The sequence below is a fragment of the Leptonotus elevatus genome, chromosome 5, assembly GCF_054856555.1.
Source record: "Leptonotus elevatus isolate MCC_2025b chromosome 5, RoL_Lele_1.0, whole genome shotgun sequence".
In the NCBI taxonomy this organism is placed as follows: Eukaryota; Metazoa; Chordata; class Actinopteri; order Syngnathiformes; family Syngnathidae; genus Leptonotus; species Leptonotus elevatus.
The window spans coordinates 12,128,880-12,147,115 of record NC_141243.1 but is presented as its reverse complement, the minus strand read 5'-3'; the positions used below and the strand labels follow the sequence as shown (position 1 = coordinate 12,147,115).

At 39.7% G+C, this 18,236-nt stretch overlaps 3 protein-coding genes across 7 annotated transcripts in view; 2 read left to right on the top strand and 1 right to left on the bottom strand.

Moving 5' to 3' along the window:
• Window positions 1–86: 86 nt before the first annotated feature.
• On the top strand, window positions 87–11,126 carry me2 (malic enzyme 2, NAD(+)-dependent, mitochondrial). Of its 2 annotated transcripts, none has more exons than XM_086076799.1 (15): window positions 87–241; window positions 2,142–2,290; window positions 4,756–4,889; window positions 4,961–5,110; window positions 5,864–5,939; window positions 6,016–6,177; window positions 6,245–6,458; window positions 6,746–6,843; window positions 6,920–7,033; window positions 7,156–7,267; window positions 7,864–8,006; window positions 8,257–8,359; window positions 8,890–8,960; window positions 9,112–9,210; window positions 9,308–11,126. In XM_086076799.1, exons 2-15 carry the CDS (start codon window positions 2,174–2,176, stop codon window positions 9,470–9,472), a joined length of 1,758 nt encoding a protein of 585 aa, XP_085932925.1. In that variant the 5' UTR covers window positions 87–241; window positions 2,142–2,173; the 3' UTR covers window positions 9,473–11,126. The 2 variants fall into 2 exon arrangements, with proteins under 2 accessions (XP_085932925.1, XP_085932926.1); XM_086076800.1 differs by having other exon boundaries at window positions 103–362.
• A 470-nt stretch (window positions 11,127–11,596) lies between these two features.
• On the top strand, window positions 11,597–14,513 carry elac1 (elaC ribonuclease Z 1). The gene is made up of 5 exons (XM_086076859.1): window positions 11,597–11,845; window positions 12,232–12,438; window positions 12,515–12,573; window positions 13,521–13,731; window positions 13,808–14,513. The coding sequence occupies exons 1-5, from the start codon at window positions 11,689–11,691 to the stop codon at window positions 14,293–14,295; spliced, it is 1,122 nt and encodes a 373-aa protein (XP_085932985.1). The 5' UTR covers window positions 11,597–11,688; the 3' UTR covers window positions 14,296–14,513.
• Window positions 14,514–15,282: 769 nt separating this feature from the next.
• Window positions 15,283–18,236, bottom strand: part of mier3b (mesoderm induction early response 1, family member 3 b) — a 66,894-nt gene continuing 63,940 nt past the window's right edge. For all 4 annotated transcript variants that reach the window (XM_086076856.1, XM_086076854.1, XM_086076858.1 and 1 more), the window contains exon 13: window positions 15,283–18,160. In XM_086076856.1, coding sequence (XP_085932982.1) covers window positions 17,703–18,160 — 458 coding nt within the window. In that variant the 3' untranslated portion in view covers window positions 15,283–17,702. The remainder of the gene's footprint in view (window positions 18,161–18,236) is intronic.

Here is an 18,236-nt window from a genome sequence, read left to right as displayed (position 1 = left end):
TTATAAAGGCAATGCGCTTATTGTTAGTTACGGTAAACGGCGGACTGGAATCCCGTCTTCTGATTGGCTGAGCGCGCAAGTTCCTCTCGACTGTGAGTGCCAATCTTCTTCTCTCTGTCCATCTGTACTGTGGCTTCTGCTGCCACCGGAACAGTCAACGAAGTCGCCGGCAGTTAAAGGAAATATGCCCCTGAAAGATTCACTTTAAAAGAACCACGGTGACATACATCTTCAAACCCAGGTATGTCGCCATTTAAATACGTGCGCCATTGAAGGAACTTGTCCAGAGTTTTGAGCCGGTGCGGGATTGAACGAATATCTGTGACGTGCGCTTGCGTCACTTCAACGAGCAACACGCAACGGTATGTGTCATTCGTTTTTTAAAATAGCTTCTTAAACACGTCTACCGTCTGTAAGGCCAAGCCTAATGGGTTATTGCTTTTATTAGCGGCGCGTGACAGGCGGCTAAGCTATCCGTGAGCTTGCTAGCGCCGCTCCATTCATTCAGAATGGCGGCGTACTGCAGCTTCAAGCTGTCCTACTGTACTGTTCTTTAACGAGACGCTTTAACACCCTCCCTTGTTTCACGAGTTACACAGCTCTCAATAAAGTCGCCACATTTGTCCTTCAAAAGCATTATGACTAGTACGGTATTGTTGGAATGAATGGTCGCTTTCACTTGGCACTGATCTCCCCCCTGACATCATAAAACTTCACACATGAAAGCATGTCAGTAGGTGTGTTTTTAATGTACACTACACCTCGAGGCTCGAGATAATGGCTATTGTCAACAAAAGAGGAAACAAGCTTATTATGTTACCTCAAGATCAACCAACAGAGGAGTCTGATAGGTTGAACTTAAAGTTGAGTTGAGAGAACCACTTTTTTTCCCCCCAGAGAATACATTGGAAATGAACTGCTGCCTTAAATTTACCTGTTCACTTTTATCCCCCTCTGGAATTCATCCTGAGCTTGTCAATCCAAAACTCACCCATTCACGCTTTTTGTGCTCATTCTGGAACATATTAAGATGGCAGTTGCCACAAGCTGGCGCCCAAGATAACCCCAATTGGTGTCAAGGAAGTATGTTGAAATGATACATTTGATTAAGAGCTAGCTTTAGTAGTAGAAGATGTTTGCTTGTTCAATGCCTTAGCCCCACTCTGGTCGTCATGGTAACAACATATGTGGTGTTGGTGAGTGTTGCCAGAATTGATCTGACACACACAAAACACTGAACAGACAATTCCACACAAATCTGTTATACCAGCTTGGTGTTTGACTGAAAATGAAAAAGCTTCAATCAACACTTTTAGTGGAGTCGTGTTGAATAATGTGGAGTTGTTAGTTGTTCTCAAACTGAGAGGAAGTGAAATAGAGATTGGCCCAGACTTGAAAATTGCTTACATATTTCCTTTGGGTGAACTAACGACAAAGTTCAAGTCAAATGCACAGCAGCCACTTCAAATCACAATTTTACTTCAAATGCAGGTCTCCCCTAGTCACGTCGCTAAATCAGGTCACCAAAATATTTGAAAGCTCCCGCAGCTTCCTGTGTGTATGTAATCATTTCCTTCTTTCTTCGCGTGGAGCAGCAATGAGATAAGGATTATGTCCATCCCTCAAAGCTTTGTTTTCACGCGCACTAAATCACTGACGTCGACATGAAGATTAAAGACCTCAGTGTTTCTAATCCTTCACTGTGTGAATTGTCTCTTTTTACTGTGGTTTAATGGAAACCCTCCATATTGACCTTATACAAATAATGTACATAATGTCAAAATGAGTAATCTGTCATTCTGATTTTTACAATTACTTTAGATGGTAAGAATGGGGGAAAAAAAAAAAGATCCCCTGGACCACTCACTATTTCAAGGAAGAAAAAAAGCAAAACAAAAGTATTTTCTGTCGAAAAACAACATGCACTGCTTCCTGATTTCCTCTGCTGCCATTTTAGGCAGTCATCTCGTTGGGCCTGAATTACGTGCATGCGCCCAAAGCTGGTTGCTGCCAAGAATTTCATTAAAATGGCTATAGAACACGATGACGTTTTTATTTCCTGATTTCTTCTGCCGCCCGTTCCGCTTCATCTCCAAGGCATTATTTCTCTTCGCCCTTCTTCTCTCACTGTTTCCTCTCAGCTTTTCGGCTCCCAGACTGTCGACGGTCCATCATGTTGTCCCGGCTGAGGCGCAGCTTTGCTTTGAGGCCCGCCTTTGCGTCTGCCTGCAGATGGGCACACACCAAAGAGAAGGGCAAGCCGTTAATGCTCAACCCCCGCACCAACAAAGTAAGTGTGCTTTGAACACGTACAATATATTATCCCGTAATGAGCGTATAGTTATTGTGCGCCAGAGTGAAAAACAATTACTGCACATGTACTGTAAGTCACACTATAATATAGTTATGGAATTCAAATGCCTCCTGTAGACCAGATTGATGCTTCCTAGCTTTGCTTACCATATTTTCTCGTAGTGTTTATTTACTGAATATAACTTTGTCTAAAATGGGTGAATTATTGAATCTGTGTATAACTTCATTGTCATAATAATTATTTTGGGATTATTAAAAACAAATCATGCAGTCCAAATAGTCCTTTACAAAAAAAAAAACACCCCAAAGGAATGTTTCGCGATCACACTCTCCACTGTGACTATAAATAGGGAAAAAAAAGGTTACATGTACAGCTCTGCATATCCGTGTATCCTTATTAACATTAAATAAAATAAAACAATGACTAAATCTGCACAATAACTTAATTTACACTGTTTATACTGCCTGTGCACATGCTGCCACCTAGTGTAGTGGATGCGCAATAACACTTAATTGTCGTGCAGCAAAAAAAAAAGAAAAAAGCATGTTCCCAAGGGTCACACATGGCCCCCCGGCATCGCACAAGGCATGCCCCACTATTTGAGAAGGGCTGGTTAAAAATAATCTCATTCTTTTTTTCTTTAGAATAGGCATTATTCATTCATTTTTCAAACTACTTATCCTCTCTAGGGTAGCAGAACAGGCATTATAGTTGTTATAATGTATAAAATAATCAGAATGGCAATATCCAATCGTGTCTGTTTATAACAGAAATTACTTTATGAATAAATATGTATATAAAAATGACATACAATATCATATGTATTTTAATAAATGGAATATTTTGTTGTATTTTTCCCCCCCATTCTCCTAATATTTTTTGTTTCTCCAAGGTGAAATATGGGAAATCTCAAGGCCGTTTCCAGGCATACTTTGTGGTGTTCTGTTGTGTTCAATAAATCTAGTCTGGCTCCTCACTAGCTTTCTCATTTGTGAAAGTGGAGACGTTCTTGAGATGCAGCAAATCAAATCTGGCGAGTCGAGACATCAGTCAAGACGGTCTCATTGAAACTACACAATGCACATAATGAGTTCTTACAGCAGAACCACAATTCTTAAGCATTATTTTGGTCAGGGTTTCAAACCTTACACAGTTTTGTTGGTGTTTATTCATGCTGTGAATTTTAATGGCTCACTGCTGGTTTTTTTTGTGTGTGAATGGCCAACAAATTGGGCTTTGCGATGTAGCTGGAACATCATGAATGAGTCTTGGTCTCACCCTGTACTGGTTATGCCCCATTTGGACCTGACGAGAAGCGTTGCCGTGCTAAAAATAGACATTCCAACCTTACATGCAAACAGGTCCCTCACTAACCAACTGTGATCAAGTCTTAGTAATCAGCTACAATGTTGTATTATGTTTAAGTGTAGCTAATACATTTTCAGCATGCATGCAATCACTTAAAGTGACGAACTAGGGAGGAAAAATGTTCCATCAGCATGACTTTGCATTTTGCAGAGGCTCCCCTCACCCTGTCCAACATAAAGAGCCTCAGATGTTAGAGATTAGTGCGAGAAGCCCTAACATAGTCATGTACACGAACATACGCCACCCCGTCATGTTTCTCTCATTTATTGGCTTCCTGTAGACAACGCCCCTCTCGTCCCTTTCCAAAGTGCTTTTGTGAGCTCTCAGCTGTCGGCTCCTCCTGTCAGGAGTGGAAAAAGTCCGCCTGTTCTAATGACACTCTGCCACCTTGTGGAACACACATATATACAGGACTGGCAGAATATATACCGTACCTCAAATGGTGTCTTAATTTACTCAACTGTTGAGTACCAAGTGTTCGACAGGAGGAATTTATTCTTACTAATGCATTTAAAAAGGAGGGGAAAAGAAGCTTAGAGTTTAACTGATGTGGCGCATTTTTGTTCAAGGGGAGGTGTTTAAGTGGATCCCTCAGGGGGAAATTGCAAGCTTCGATTTGAAGTCAGACATTTGTTCAAGTGAAATAGTCAGCGGAAAAGATGTCTAATTGGGGTGAGGCATTTATTGATTTAAGTGGAATCCTCTGGAGAAGGAGCCACCTAATTGAGGAAAAGCATTTATTTGTTCCGGTGGAATCCTTTGATTTATTTGTTCAAGTGGAATCCTTGGGGTAAACGAGGGGTGTAATTTGGGGCGAGGCATTTATTTTTACAAGTGGAATTCTCAGGGGAAAACGGAGGCATATATTGAAGTGAGGTGTTTATTTGTTCAAGAGGACAACAGTGTGTGGAATCAAATGTTTGAGGAAAAACATTATACTGTATAAATGAATGGGATAACCATACAATTCAAAACATTTTGACAGCGTCCTGTAAATGTGAACGCCACACAAACATGTTGCTAATGTATTTGTTAGACGCTTCTCACTGTTGTCACTTTGTGCGTTTCCCCAGGGAATGGCCTTTTCTTTACAGGAGCGGCAGATTTTGGGCTTACACGGCCTGCTGCCTCCTAAAGTAGAAACTCAAGACCTCCAGGCCATGCGCTTCCAGAACAATCTCAAGAAAATGACGGATCCCCTTGAAAAGTAAAGACATGTTGCGCCAAGCATTGGTTAAAAATAAATCAATCAATTGCATTGTAATTTCTTCTGTGCAGGTACGTTTACTTAATGGGCATCCAGGAGAGAAACGAGAGGCTCTTTTACAGAGTACTGATGGGCGACATTGAGGAGCTGATGCCCATCGTCTACACTCCCACCGTTGGACTAGCCTGCACACAGTATGGACACATCTTCAGACGACCCAAGTAAGGAATCCATCAACTCTTCATTTCACATTTTGACACTGTTTAACAGGGGGGAGGGGGTGTTGTAGTTGCGTTAGTTTAGCTGTTTTTAACTAAAATTGTTTAACTAAAATGTGCGTTTTTTTTAATGTAGGCATTTAATTAAATAAATGGTTAATTGATCTGTCGTGATAAATAAATAAATGTTTATTGTGTGATACTAAGAAAACAATTGCATGCATGATAAAGAAATAGTTTGCATGACAAATACATTTGTAAAATGTTTCCTTTTGACCAGATTGATGCCTCCTGTAGGGGGGCGACATGTTGAATTTTTGATTTTTATATCAATATTTGATTATTTTTTTATGAATAAAATGTATGGAAATAATGGTTTGCAAAATAAAAATTAATGCAATAAATATTATTTTAATGTATAAATTAATGTCAATGTTTTTTGGTTAATGGAAGTATTTTGAATAATAAAAGTAAGCAAATAAGTAAAATAAATATTTTACATATATATTCAAAAATGAAAGAATAAAAAAAAAATTTAATTAACTATTTTACACATTTTACATACACATGTTATTTTTTTTATTTAATTTTATGTATAAACTTTTTTGTTTTTTTAAAAACTGATTCAGGAACCTGGCTCGTCTTATCCATTTCAAAATCAAATGTCCTTAAGCACAAAATTTTGCCCGCCACCTGTCCTATAGCTATGTAAAAGAGCACAACAAGGTATGGGAAGTCTAATTGTTTGTGTCCTAGGGGCTTGTTCATCTCCATTCTGGATAAAGGACACATCCGCTCCATCTTGGACAACTGGCCAGAGACCAATGTGGCCGTGAGGATCCTCTCCCAAATTCTCAGAATGGAAGTTGTAGCCCAAATACATGTTAACTAACGCTTTGCTCCTGTAGGCAGTGGTGGTGACTGATGGCGAGCGTATTTTAGGCCTGGGCGACCTGGGTGTTTATGGCATGGGAATCCCTGTTGGCAAACTCTGCCTGTACACAGCATGCGCCGGCATCAGACCTGAGAAGTGCCTGCCCGTCGTGATTGACGTTGGCACAAACAACGAGGTGACAAGGCGCTCTGTAAAATCCCAAGCCGTAAAATCTAATCATTCCCTTCATGCCCACCAATCAGACTCTTCTCAAGGATCCGCTCTACATGGGCCTGTACCAGAGGAGAGACCGCTCTCAGGCTTATGACGACCTCATCGACGAGTTCATGGAGGCCGTGGTGGACAAATATGGGCAGGGCACGCTGATTCAGTTTGAAGATTTTGGGAACCACAACGCCTTTCGCTTCCTTAGGAAGTACAGGGAGAAGTACTGCACCTTCAACGACGATATCCAAGGTTCAGTCTTTTTTTTTTTTCAAAAGTGGATACTGTAGTTCCTCAAATTGTGTTATTCTCATAAGTTCGGCGTTTTTTTTTTAACACCTCACCTTTAGTATATGGAAAGAGAGAAGCAGCATTTTGATTCTTTAGTCCATCCTGGATATATACACAATTGAGAATTACAAATCCTTGAATCCTTACTCCCAATAAATCCTGGCCCGCTACATGAGGATACATGTTTTATACTCACACTGGTTAATATGCATTCATATGTATAATTGTGTCCATGTTTCTTATTGTAGGCACTGCAGCTATGGCCCTCGCTGGTCTGCTCGCTGCTCAGAAGGCCACTGGGAAGCCCATCACAGAACACCAAGTGCTTTTCCTCGGAGCCGGAGAGGTAAACTGGTCGCTCCCCAGTCAATCTTGTTGTTTTGTTATACGTTGAAATTTTGTACTTCCTGTCGCGTCCGCAGGCTGCTCTCGGCATCGCAAACCTGATCGTCATGGCCATGATGGAGTCAGGCATGTCGCAGGCGGACGCCAGGGAAAAGATCTGGATGTTCGACAAAGACGGCTTACTCGTAAAGGTCGTTGGAGGCATTAAGGACGCACGGAAGTCGTCTGTGTTGCTTCTTGTCTGGCTCAATGAAGTTATTCGCTTCAGCAATTTGTCATCGTTATTGATTGGCTGTGCTGTTTGTGTCTTCAGGGAAGGTTGCAGGCAACGGACAGCAACCAGGAAGCATTTGTTCATGACAGTCCTGGTGTCGTTCACAGCTTTTTGGATGCCGTCAACACCATCAGACCTACCGCTATCATTGGTAAGTGCGTGTTTATCAGGCTTTTCTGTTCAGCTAGTCGGTCATTAACCTTATAAATATATCAGAGAAAATATTGATTCTTTGTAAATAGAGTATTAATGGTACTTCTGAACAATCCCAAAAATGTTGTTGACTTTACATACGACTTTTGATTTGTGTCATATTTGATACATACAGTCACAATGCTTTCAATTTGTACATTTATAACTGTCAAAAATATAATAATAAACAGACATATCAAACGTCAGAAAGAATATTTCCCAATATTAATAAGTATAGGTGTCTCTTTTGCAAGGGCGCTGGAAAAGCCATCAGCTCGGTGATACTGCCCTCTTATGGATTATCCGTGCAATGCATGTATCAGATCATATACGTCAGGGTTTTAATGGGGAAAAAAATATTATACTCATTAAATAGAGGACTCAAAATGCCTTGTATTTAATATGATACGTTTGGCTTTATAGGGTTAAAATTATTTTTTTTTTTAATGTATATTGGGGCGGGGGGGGGGTGGATTTTGGGGACCCCACATGCTATCTGCTAATCTCACACCCCACTCATGTCTTACTTGAAACGTTTATCTTGCTCACTGGCAGGCGTGGCGGGAGCCGGTCGTCTGTTCAGCCACGACGTCCTCAAGGCCATGGGCGCCATGAACGAGCGGCCCATCATCTTCGCCCTGAGCAACCCGACTGCCAAAGCAGAGTGCACCGCTGAGGACGCGTACACGCTTACAGACGTACACGATTGATGGTTTTTCAAATAATATACTGTATCGTGAACTCCCGCATATTCACAGTTGGCCATTCTGGAATTGGCCTATTCTTGTGGCATTCACAGGCAGTTAATTATAAACCTTTTTGTGTGGGTGGGTATCAATTCTGCACATATTTTTGCCATTTACAGCAGGGCTCTGCAAATAGCGGGGGTTCACTCTTTCAGGATTTATTGGTATTCTAACAGCACAATATACACACACACACACACAGGGTAGATGTCTTTTCGCCAGCGGGAGTCCATTTGATCCCGTGACTCTGAGTGACGGACGAGTCTTCACTCCCGGACAAGGCAACAACGCTTACATCTTTCCCGGTGAGCAACACAACAAATACCAGTGTTTCCCACAGATTTGAAATTTGAAATATACTTGGGTGGGTGGACTCCGGCGGCAAGGTTTGGGAAGTGGGGTTTGGGGGGGGTTATTAGGGTCAGGGTTAGGGGGGGCAGCAAGGTCTGGGGGGTGCCTTTAGGGTCAGGGTGTTCCCCACCCCAAAAAAATAAAAAGTTTGGGTCATTTTTCACTTCATATGCATTCTAGTGAATTTTTAGACTAAAAATGTTGATAACACATTACTCAGTGACACCATATTTTTTGTACTTATTTTGTATTAAAATTAAAAAATAATAACATAAATAAAATAAGGCAGTTATATACGGTATATCCAGTTGCGACACGTTTTTATTTTTATTTTTTATTTTTTTAAAGAAATGTTCTTGCAAACTTCTTGTGTGGCGGCCAGTTTACTTAAGTGGCCCGCCCAAATATGATCATGTTCTAGGAAAGACAATACGCTTTACTGTTCAGGAGCAGTTGAGCCTCATATTGTTTTTGTGTATGACAGGTGTGGCCTTGGCTGTTATCCTGAGCGGAGTGCGCCACATCAGTGACTCGGTGTTCTTGGAGGCCGCCAAGGTCCGTTATTGGCGTACATGAGTTTTTGTTCATTTTTTTTTTCTTCTCAAAAATATGAATGTATCCTCCTTACAGTCCCACTTATTTTTCTTGTAAATGTGTGATTTATGTTGGTCCACTATTAGTATCTCTCCTGCTGTTGTTCCTGCAGACACTGGCAGAGCAGCTGACCGACAAAGAGCTGGAAGAAGGCCGACTGTACCCACCTCTGTCCAACATCCGAGAAGTTTCTCTCCAGATGGCTGTCAAGGCAAGACAAATACACTTTTCCCCCCCACCCTCACTTCAGCCACCCCGTTCCGACAATGACATCATTGTTACGAAGCGCTCTTGATGCGTATTTGCAGGTGGTGGAGTACGTGTACGCCAAAGGCATGGCGTTTCGCTACCCGGAGCCGGTGGACAAGAATGCCTTAGTGCACGCCACCGTGTGGAACACTAATTATGACTCCTTCCTGCCCGACACCTACGACTGGCCCGGGGTCAGCTTCAGCCCCGAGTCAAGAAACTAAATGTACAATCACTCACTCCGCTAGTGACCTTGTGCACTTCCCTCGTTACAATCACACTGCAGAGGGCAACTGAACACGTATTATGTTACATGACGGCTGCCATGTGACAGCATGGGCATTTTAGTTTGACGTTGTTGCTGTTCTTTCTCGCCTCTTTAATCAATACAGTCAACAGCACCCTCTAGTGGCACAAAAATGTAGTTTAAGTGGTGAAAGGTTTTAGAGTAGACGCACAAGATGAGTAAACAACTAATTGGAATTCAGATTAAGCGTCGCGCACACACATTTTTAACAGATTAATCAATCGTTTAAATGTACCAGACACCACACAAAATTTGAAAAAAAAAAGTCTTATCGATTATAGTGTATTTGAGATGACCAATACATATGAATTTACGATCATAAGTAATGGACAAGTTTAACATTTATGATTTCAGACCTTTTTCGAGCATATCGGGTATGCATATTTATTCTGAACATTATAAGGAAAAGCAATTTGTGACAGTGCTTTATTAGTTTTATTAATTATTCATGTTGAGAAAGTTATATCTTCGCCTCAAAAACACTCCAAGCAGAAAAAATTATGGATGTATCATGCAGCTATTTGTCCATCCTATGTTTTTGTTGTGTAATTCTATTTGTTGTTGTATATTGTTTCGGGCACTCCTTTTAATGATTTACCATCGTTATTGTTCTTCCCTGAAATTTTGATGTGAAAACCGCATCGTATAAAGCACTGCTTTTCAAAGTAAGGGCCTGTTAATACAACTTCTCCGTGTTGTTGCTATAGGAGCCACGGGTGTGATTAATGATGTTAAACTCATCTCACACTTGGAAAAACTACGGCTTTAAATCTTAGATCAGTATTGCCTTCTCTATATGGTCCTTTTTCCCCAAATGGAAGTTGTTGCTATTGCTTGTGTGTGAACTAAGCATTAAGTACAATTTCCAATCACAATGTTCAAAATTATTTTTCTAAATGTGTCATGCAGAATGAAGTACAGGTAGTTTCTAACCTATGAAATCCCAGTGTGGTAGCCTAATGTATTTTCTGTACTTTGCAGATATTTACAGCACATACCAGTCATTTTTGCTAAATCAATGTGGGGAAAAAAAGAGTGAAATATGTAGATGTATTTTTCTAATGTCCTGTAGTACTGTTCAAATGTTTTGTACACAAAATGTTTCGTTTTGTTTATTGCTACATGTTGCTGCATAAATTAGTCACTATGACCTCATACACTGGATGCACACAAACCGCATGGCCTAACATGAAACATGAACCTATTATGAACCTATTACTTTGATTAACTTGGTGTTTAGGATGATGTCAAATGTCAGGATATCTTCTAAGTGGACAGTAAGTTTGTCTTGTGTTATATGATGGATTCAAAATACAGCTTTAATTGTCATACTGTGTGTCTAAAATGTATTTATTTCAAGAAAACTTCCATGAACTGTTAGTCTGTCTTGTCACTGTACTTAATGTTATTAGTGTACTGTATATGTATTTGTAGTACCCTATAATAAAATGTTTATTTGTACAAACTAAACAGTAAAATTGCCTTACCCTCTGTTTGCAGGGAACCCAATGTTGCTGCTGCTTAACAATACTTGTATGTTCATAGAAGTGATTAAAAGGACTTAAAATGTACACCTGTGTCTTTATTTTCAATCGATACGTTCTACTTGTGATATTAAGATATCCTACTGTTTGGACGCACCACGCCGTCTCACGTCTGTCGTCATCTTTACCCGACGAATTTTGTAGGTAAAAGGAAATAATTCAACGGAACAGTTCGTTTTTTGTTGTTTTTCTTTTGGTTTATTTATTAATTCAAACTCCAACATCCAATTCAAACTGAGCACACAAACTAGAACGGTGCTGTCAAACAAGACACAAGAACAAGAAAACACATAAAACAAAACAAAAAGTCTAATCAGACTAAAATTTTCAAGTTATTTAATAACGAACAAGACTTGCTTCGTCTTAACCCTCAATGTCCTTCCAAACCCTTCACTTTCCTTACAATAAATCAAAAACAATTTCATATAACTTTATTGAACATTTGTAAACGGACAATTTCCAGCCGATCCTTTAGAGTGACGTCATATGTAGGCGACCCAGATGCAATCTAGCAGCCCGATCACATCTGGTACCGACACCGCTTTTAAGGCGACTTTTGAAAACAAGCCGTCTTGCATCCTTAGCGGCCATGACAATGGACATGACTTTCCTGGGGACGGGCTCGGCCTACCCGTCCCCGCACCGGGGCGCCTCGGCTCTGGTGCTGCGGAGTGAGGGTGACTGTTGGTTGTTCGACTGCGGGGAAGGGACGCAGACTCAGCTGATGAAGAGCCACTTACGAGCCGGTCTGTCAGAGTCGCTTTAATGATGTAGTTGGAGTACTAAGTGTAAAATTGATAATACGATTAGCTAAATACAAAAAATACCTATCCTGCATATTTTAATAGTTACTTTCAGAGAGAAGTAAAACTGAACTTCTACTTCGTCTTAGACCGTTCCATCTCATGAGATGTATTCAAGGTCCCCCAATAAAACAGGAATTCTGAGAGAAAAATAAAAAAAATATCAGTGAATGAAACCTTACAACAATAAAATGCTATATAGTGTCAAAGTAATACTTACAGAAGATTTAAAAAAGAAAAAAAGAAAAGCTGTGGTTTACTATACAGTGTACACTTTTTTTCTCATGTGGTCAAATACACAAGTACTAAAAGTAAGATGTGTGTCTTAGGTCGTATCAGCAAGGTGTTCATCTCTCACCTGCACGGCGACCACCTTTTCGGTCTTCCGGGCCTCCTCTGCACCATTAGCCTCAACTTGACCTCCGACCCCCAGCCGGGTGTCAAATGCGTGGACGTGTTTGGGCCCCGCGGCCTGCGTCATTTCCTGCGGGTGACGCTGGGCTTGACAGGCTCACAGCTGCTCTTTCCTTACGCAGGTCAGTGCGTAGTAAAATCCATTTATTTTCTATTTTGAATAAAATTCTTATGCTGGATATTGCTCCCCTTGTGCAGTTCATGAACTGGAGCCCACACAAGACCAAAGTCCAGAGGAGGGTCAGCTCAGTCTTGAGGTTTGTGCTCCTCAGTCAAATACTAATAATTTGATGCAAGTACTGATGTCGCTTTTATTTTTCGAGCTGAGAAGTAACAGTTCAGGAAGTAAAAAAATAAATAAATCATTTAATAAATCGTTATATGTACATTCAATTAAAAAGTGATAAATACAAATACATTAATAACTTTTTTTTAAAAATTCAAATAAAATTCTTTTTTTTTAAATTGTTATTAAAATAGATTTACATTTTTAATTTATTAAATACATTTTTCTATATGAATATAAACTACATTAACTGATTATTTTTTGTCTTGTGTTTTTTCTTTTTCAATTTTTTTTATGATTAAAAAAAAAATACAATAGACTATATTGTCCTTTTTGTTTATGTATTTAAAATTTATATTTTTAAATTAATGAACCCAATTGAAACAGCAATTATTTATTTATTTATTTTATTTTAAAAATTGTTTTTACTTTTCCCCCTCTTTTTTTAAATTACTATTTTGAGATAAAAACGGTGATTTTAAGTTTAAGTAAGTTAATTCATAAAACACATTTAAAAAAAATCAAAAAATTTTGTGCAGTATAAAAAATGCAATTTTTAAAATCTTTTTTAAAACTATGTTATTCAAATACATTTTTATTGTAATTTTTTAAAATACAATTTTGCATATGAATATATTTTCTTTTTCAAATGTTTTTAATGATTTTTTTTTAAATACAATAGACTATATTGCCCTTTTTGTTTATCAATTTTTTTATTTATATTTGTATATTTTTAAATTAATGAACCCAAACGAAACAGCAATTTATTTTATTTTTCCCTCTCTTTTTTAAATTACTATTTTGAGATAAAAACATTGATTTTAAGTTTAAGTAAGTTAATTTATAAAACACATTTTTTAAAAGATTAAAAAATATATTTTTTTGTGTGCGTGCAGTAAATGTGTCCTTTGCACATAGACGACAGCAGAGCGCGGTCCTCTGCTCCCTCAAGAGCGGCCCGGCAGAAGCATCTCATTGGACGTCTCATCCGACACTTACTTCCTGTTTGAAGACGACAAGTTTGTAGTGAAAGCCTTCAGGTTGTTCCACCGCGTTCCATCTTTCGGATTCTGCGTGCACGAACGCGACCGACCCGGAAGACTCAAGACGGAACAACTCAAACAAATCGGTATGCCACCGCCGCTAATTGGATGGATGGATCATTTAGTTGGAATTGTAAACATTTTGTTGGTTGTCCCCCTCAGGCTTGAAACCAGGTCCTCTGTATGGCCGTCTGAAAGCGGGTCACCAGGTTCAACTGGACAACGGGCAAGTGATTTTACCCGGCGAGGTTCTGGAAGAGAGCGTCCCCGGGAGGAAGGTGTGCATCCTGGGCGACTGCAGCTCAGCGCCGGGCGGCGGTCCGGCCGTCTGCCGGGGAGCCGACCTCCTGGTCCACGAGGCCACCTTGGGGGAGACGCACAGGGACAAGGCGGTGGAGCACGGGCACAGCACGCCCGAGATGGCGGCGGCGCTAGCGCGGGCCTGCGGCGCCCGGAGGCTGGTCTTGTATCATTTCAGCCAGAGGTACAAACCTGAAAAACTGCACGCAGACGGAGACGACGACGACGTCTCGGAGCTCCGACGGCAGGCTGAAGAATTTCTCCGTGACGACGACGTGGAAGTCATTCTGGCAGAGGACTTTCTCACCATCGACATTCCTCTTCGCAGGACTAAATCATCTGCGTTATAACTATAACTTCTCCAAAGACGCGAGTGGGTCACTTTATGAGAAAGACAAATGTCTTCAAGATGATAATGCTTATTCCTCGTTTTGACATTTTGTCACTCAGACAAAAAGACAAACCTCATGAGAGTTCACCTCAGTCAGCATCATTATCATATCATTGCTGACTTTAGCTGGGGATTTTAAAAAATACTGTATTTTCTAAAAATAAACACATATTCGAATTTTGTCTGCACATTTTTCCATGTAAAAAAATAAAATAAAAATGCGCAATTCTATATTCTGTTTTTATTGGTAATTTTTTAAATCATTCATTAAAAAAAGTGTTATTCTTCACTTTTTGAAAGATTCTAATTTAATTGAAATTTGTAAGGAATTTTTTTTTTTTTTAACTCAACCAAATTGTATTATTTTAATTCAAGCTATCAATTATTGTATTTTTCCTTTGCATTTCTTTTTAATAGTGAAAATCCCCTACATTTAATTGCAAAATAACTGTTACATTAAATTACATACATTCTAAATTAATCAAAAATAAGGAAAAAAAAAGAAGTAAACTCAGCTTTTAGAGCACTTTTAAAAACAAATGCAGCTGTAATAGTGTCGTGTGTAATATGTAAACAAGCAGCTTCAACTATACATCAACTTTGTTTTATGTTTAAGTAAGCTAATAGTATTTTGAATCCTGAATTTTTTAATAATACAAAAATACATGCATACTTTTATTTATATGAGAGGAGCGAGCTCAACCCACAAAAACGAACTAACAGTCATTTTGAACTTTTTCCAGAGCTTTTATTTCTGGATCTGTACACAAGGTATTAAAGTACAACAGAAAATACAAAAGAATGTTCAACAAAATGAGCGAGAAGAGAGAGCAAACAAACAGACAAACAGAATGCCTATTTACAATTCTTATAAACAATAAAGATAACTTCTGTTCTGGAACATTTTTCATAGTGATGCCTTTTTGATTGTCTAGAATTCTGAATATACTTTTCTGGAGGGGTTTTATTCACAAAGGTTATCTATTTTTTTTGTTTTGTTTTTCCTGTAAAATGACAAAAAATATATAATTAAATTTGCTGTGCTGGCTTACGCGCACACATACACACGCACACACACACACACTCGCACACACACACACTCGCACACCAATAAAATCACATTTTTCCAGAGTTCACAGAGCGGTGGAAAAAAATCTACCACTTCTAAAATGGCCTTTTACATTCTGACAAGTGTTTGTACAAACAACAGAGTGAAATAATAAATAGCACTGCAACGCTACCACCACCTACTGCATTTATATTTAAAAAAATAAAATAAAAAAAATCCAAGAAACAACAGAAGTACAAAACGTCATCTCCCCTAACAGCAGCAGCAGCCATCCCTTTTATACTATCGAGAATTTTTTTTTATATTTAAGTTTTTTTCTTTAACATTGACGCTAACCAGAATAACAGGCATTTTTCGATCTGGGGGGGCCAGCATGCGTGGGGAAAGCCTGTCAGAGCATCATTACTTCACTTTGGGGTGGGGGGGGGACGACAAGAAAGACCATGGAATCAATAAAGGCCAACAGCCGAAATGTTGGAAGTCCAACATTTTTGCCTTTCCTGTTCTTGTGATGCCACATTTGTAATAGCTGATAAGAAAAAGAAAAGAAAAACACGATTTTTTCCCAATAGTTTGACCCAGGGACGACCAATTCAGTTTACGTGATTCCATTTTTTTTTTTAGAAATTGCGTTAAGTCAATAATGCAAAATACTCAAAATTCTGTACATATCTACAACATATGGCCATTTAGAAACAAACAGAATAATAATAATAATAATCTTTGTATGCACACAAATGGACAATTAAGAGGTCAGGTCATTAGACGTTTTAAAGGCTACTTGCTAATTCTTATTTACATCAATGGAAAGGGTGAATGAGTTGCTCCGAGCGCGAGTGGGTGCGCATGTACAGCCACTGAAATGAACTGTTCGCGTCACACAATGCATAGATAAGTGAAGACCCCCGTGCTAAAACATGGTACGTTCAAAAAAACAAAACAAAACAAAACACACTTTCTGCTACACGGCCAACATTCAACAGACGCGCGCAACACAAGGACACAAGCAGTGCGGGCATCAAGGTTAATACTGAAATTCTCGGCAAACGCAACCTCCAAAAAAAACTAAAATGTTAAACATACTGTTTACGTTTTTTTATGCTATCATTGCTAAGGGCAACTGTTCTGGTCAAAATCGAATAAATTCAAATGTCCAAAATACGAACATATAGTATCTAAAAGGCAGTTTTAGTTTATCATGGTCCAGTCAGAACCGACTAGAATGTTTAACAGCCTACAAAAAAAAAAAAAAGAAAAAGAAAAAAAAAAGAAAAAAAAAAATTAGTGTCATAAACGAGCAGAGTTCAAGTCCAATCAGAGTTGAATTTTGTTCCATGACAATAAGCCGGCCAATTAGTTGCTAGACAAGTCAAAATGACATCAGAAGTCTTGTACTTTTTAGATGAACATTTTTTTAACCATGAAGAGTGCCGGTGGGGAAACTGGTGAGAAGCCAACACAATGAAAATGGACAAAAACAAGGATTTGAACAAGTGCTCCAGTTAGCCAATGACAACATTCAAATGACCAATTGCTGACTGTTGAATATGAATGACATCAAATTAGGACTAAGTAAGGCAAATTACTTTACAACTTAACTGACTTTTGTGTGCTCGTTGTACAACTAAATGCTTTTTTGTTGCTGACAGTTTAAGATCGGTAGTGCAGCACAGGCTTCTAATGCAAAGTCTTCGTTTCTTTTGATAGGAAATCTGTGACATTTTTTAATTTAATTTTTCCCTCAACAAGCATTTGGTCATCAGTTTTCCATTTTCATTTTTAGTTGAAAACTATAAAATAATAAAATGCAGGGCCAATTGTACATGTAATGAGGTGATTTGTCATGACTCGCCACCCGCGACGTCGTGCCACTTGTCACAAATCACAACGGGTGCACACAAATTAAAATAAACACGAAAGCTAGCAACATGCTACGGCAACGTACCTGTAAACCAAACACTGATAAAAAAATAAAAAAATAAAGTACCACTTTAAATAAGCACCTTCCATGATTTTGGCAGCGGAGAAGAATGGCAGGGCGCTGTAGACCACACCGTACATGGATGTTGCCATGGCGACAAACAAAATGGCTATTATAAACTCTTGAGAGAAATCAAGATTTTTAGTTCTATATGAGAGACATCACTGATGTCATAGTACACAAAAATGAAAACAAAAGTATATTTCTGTACATATATATATATATATATATATATATAGCGATATATATAATCATGTGAGGTCAGTCTTTTATGTACACGGCAAAAAAAACCCGGGAAGAACGAAGATGAGGAAGATCAGTCGGACTGAAGTGCTGCGGCGTGCTGCGCGTGGTGGCGCGCGTGGCCGCCCAAAAAGCCGTTGGGCTCGCCGAAGTCCGTGACCGACACGGCCATTTTGGCGCCGGTTATCCGGTGGTGGTGCGGCGCGGTCCGGCGCGCTTCGAAGTCCACGGCTAGGTTGCCCACCGAGACGTCGCCCATGAAAGAGTCCGGCAGCGCCATCTTGAGTCTCTTGGAGGGACGCTCGCAGTCCTTGGCCACGCACACGCCGCTCAGCTGGCCCAGGTCCGAGTGGTAGAAGCCGGCGTCCAGCATGTTGAGGCAGTCGGCGTCGGCGCCGCCCGACGGGAAGCCCAGCGGCTCGTCGTGGTTGAGGGAGGCGCGGTGGAGGCCGTCCAGCGGCGGGAAGCTGTACGAGTCCAAGCACGTCACTTCGGCCGGGCTGCATACCGTCGCCACGCTGTTGCTCAGGGCTGACAAGAACAAACATGTCACAGATTTGGACCCAAGTCCTTAACCAATCAAATTTCTTCGTTTCAATATGTACTA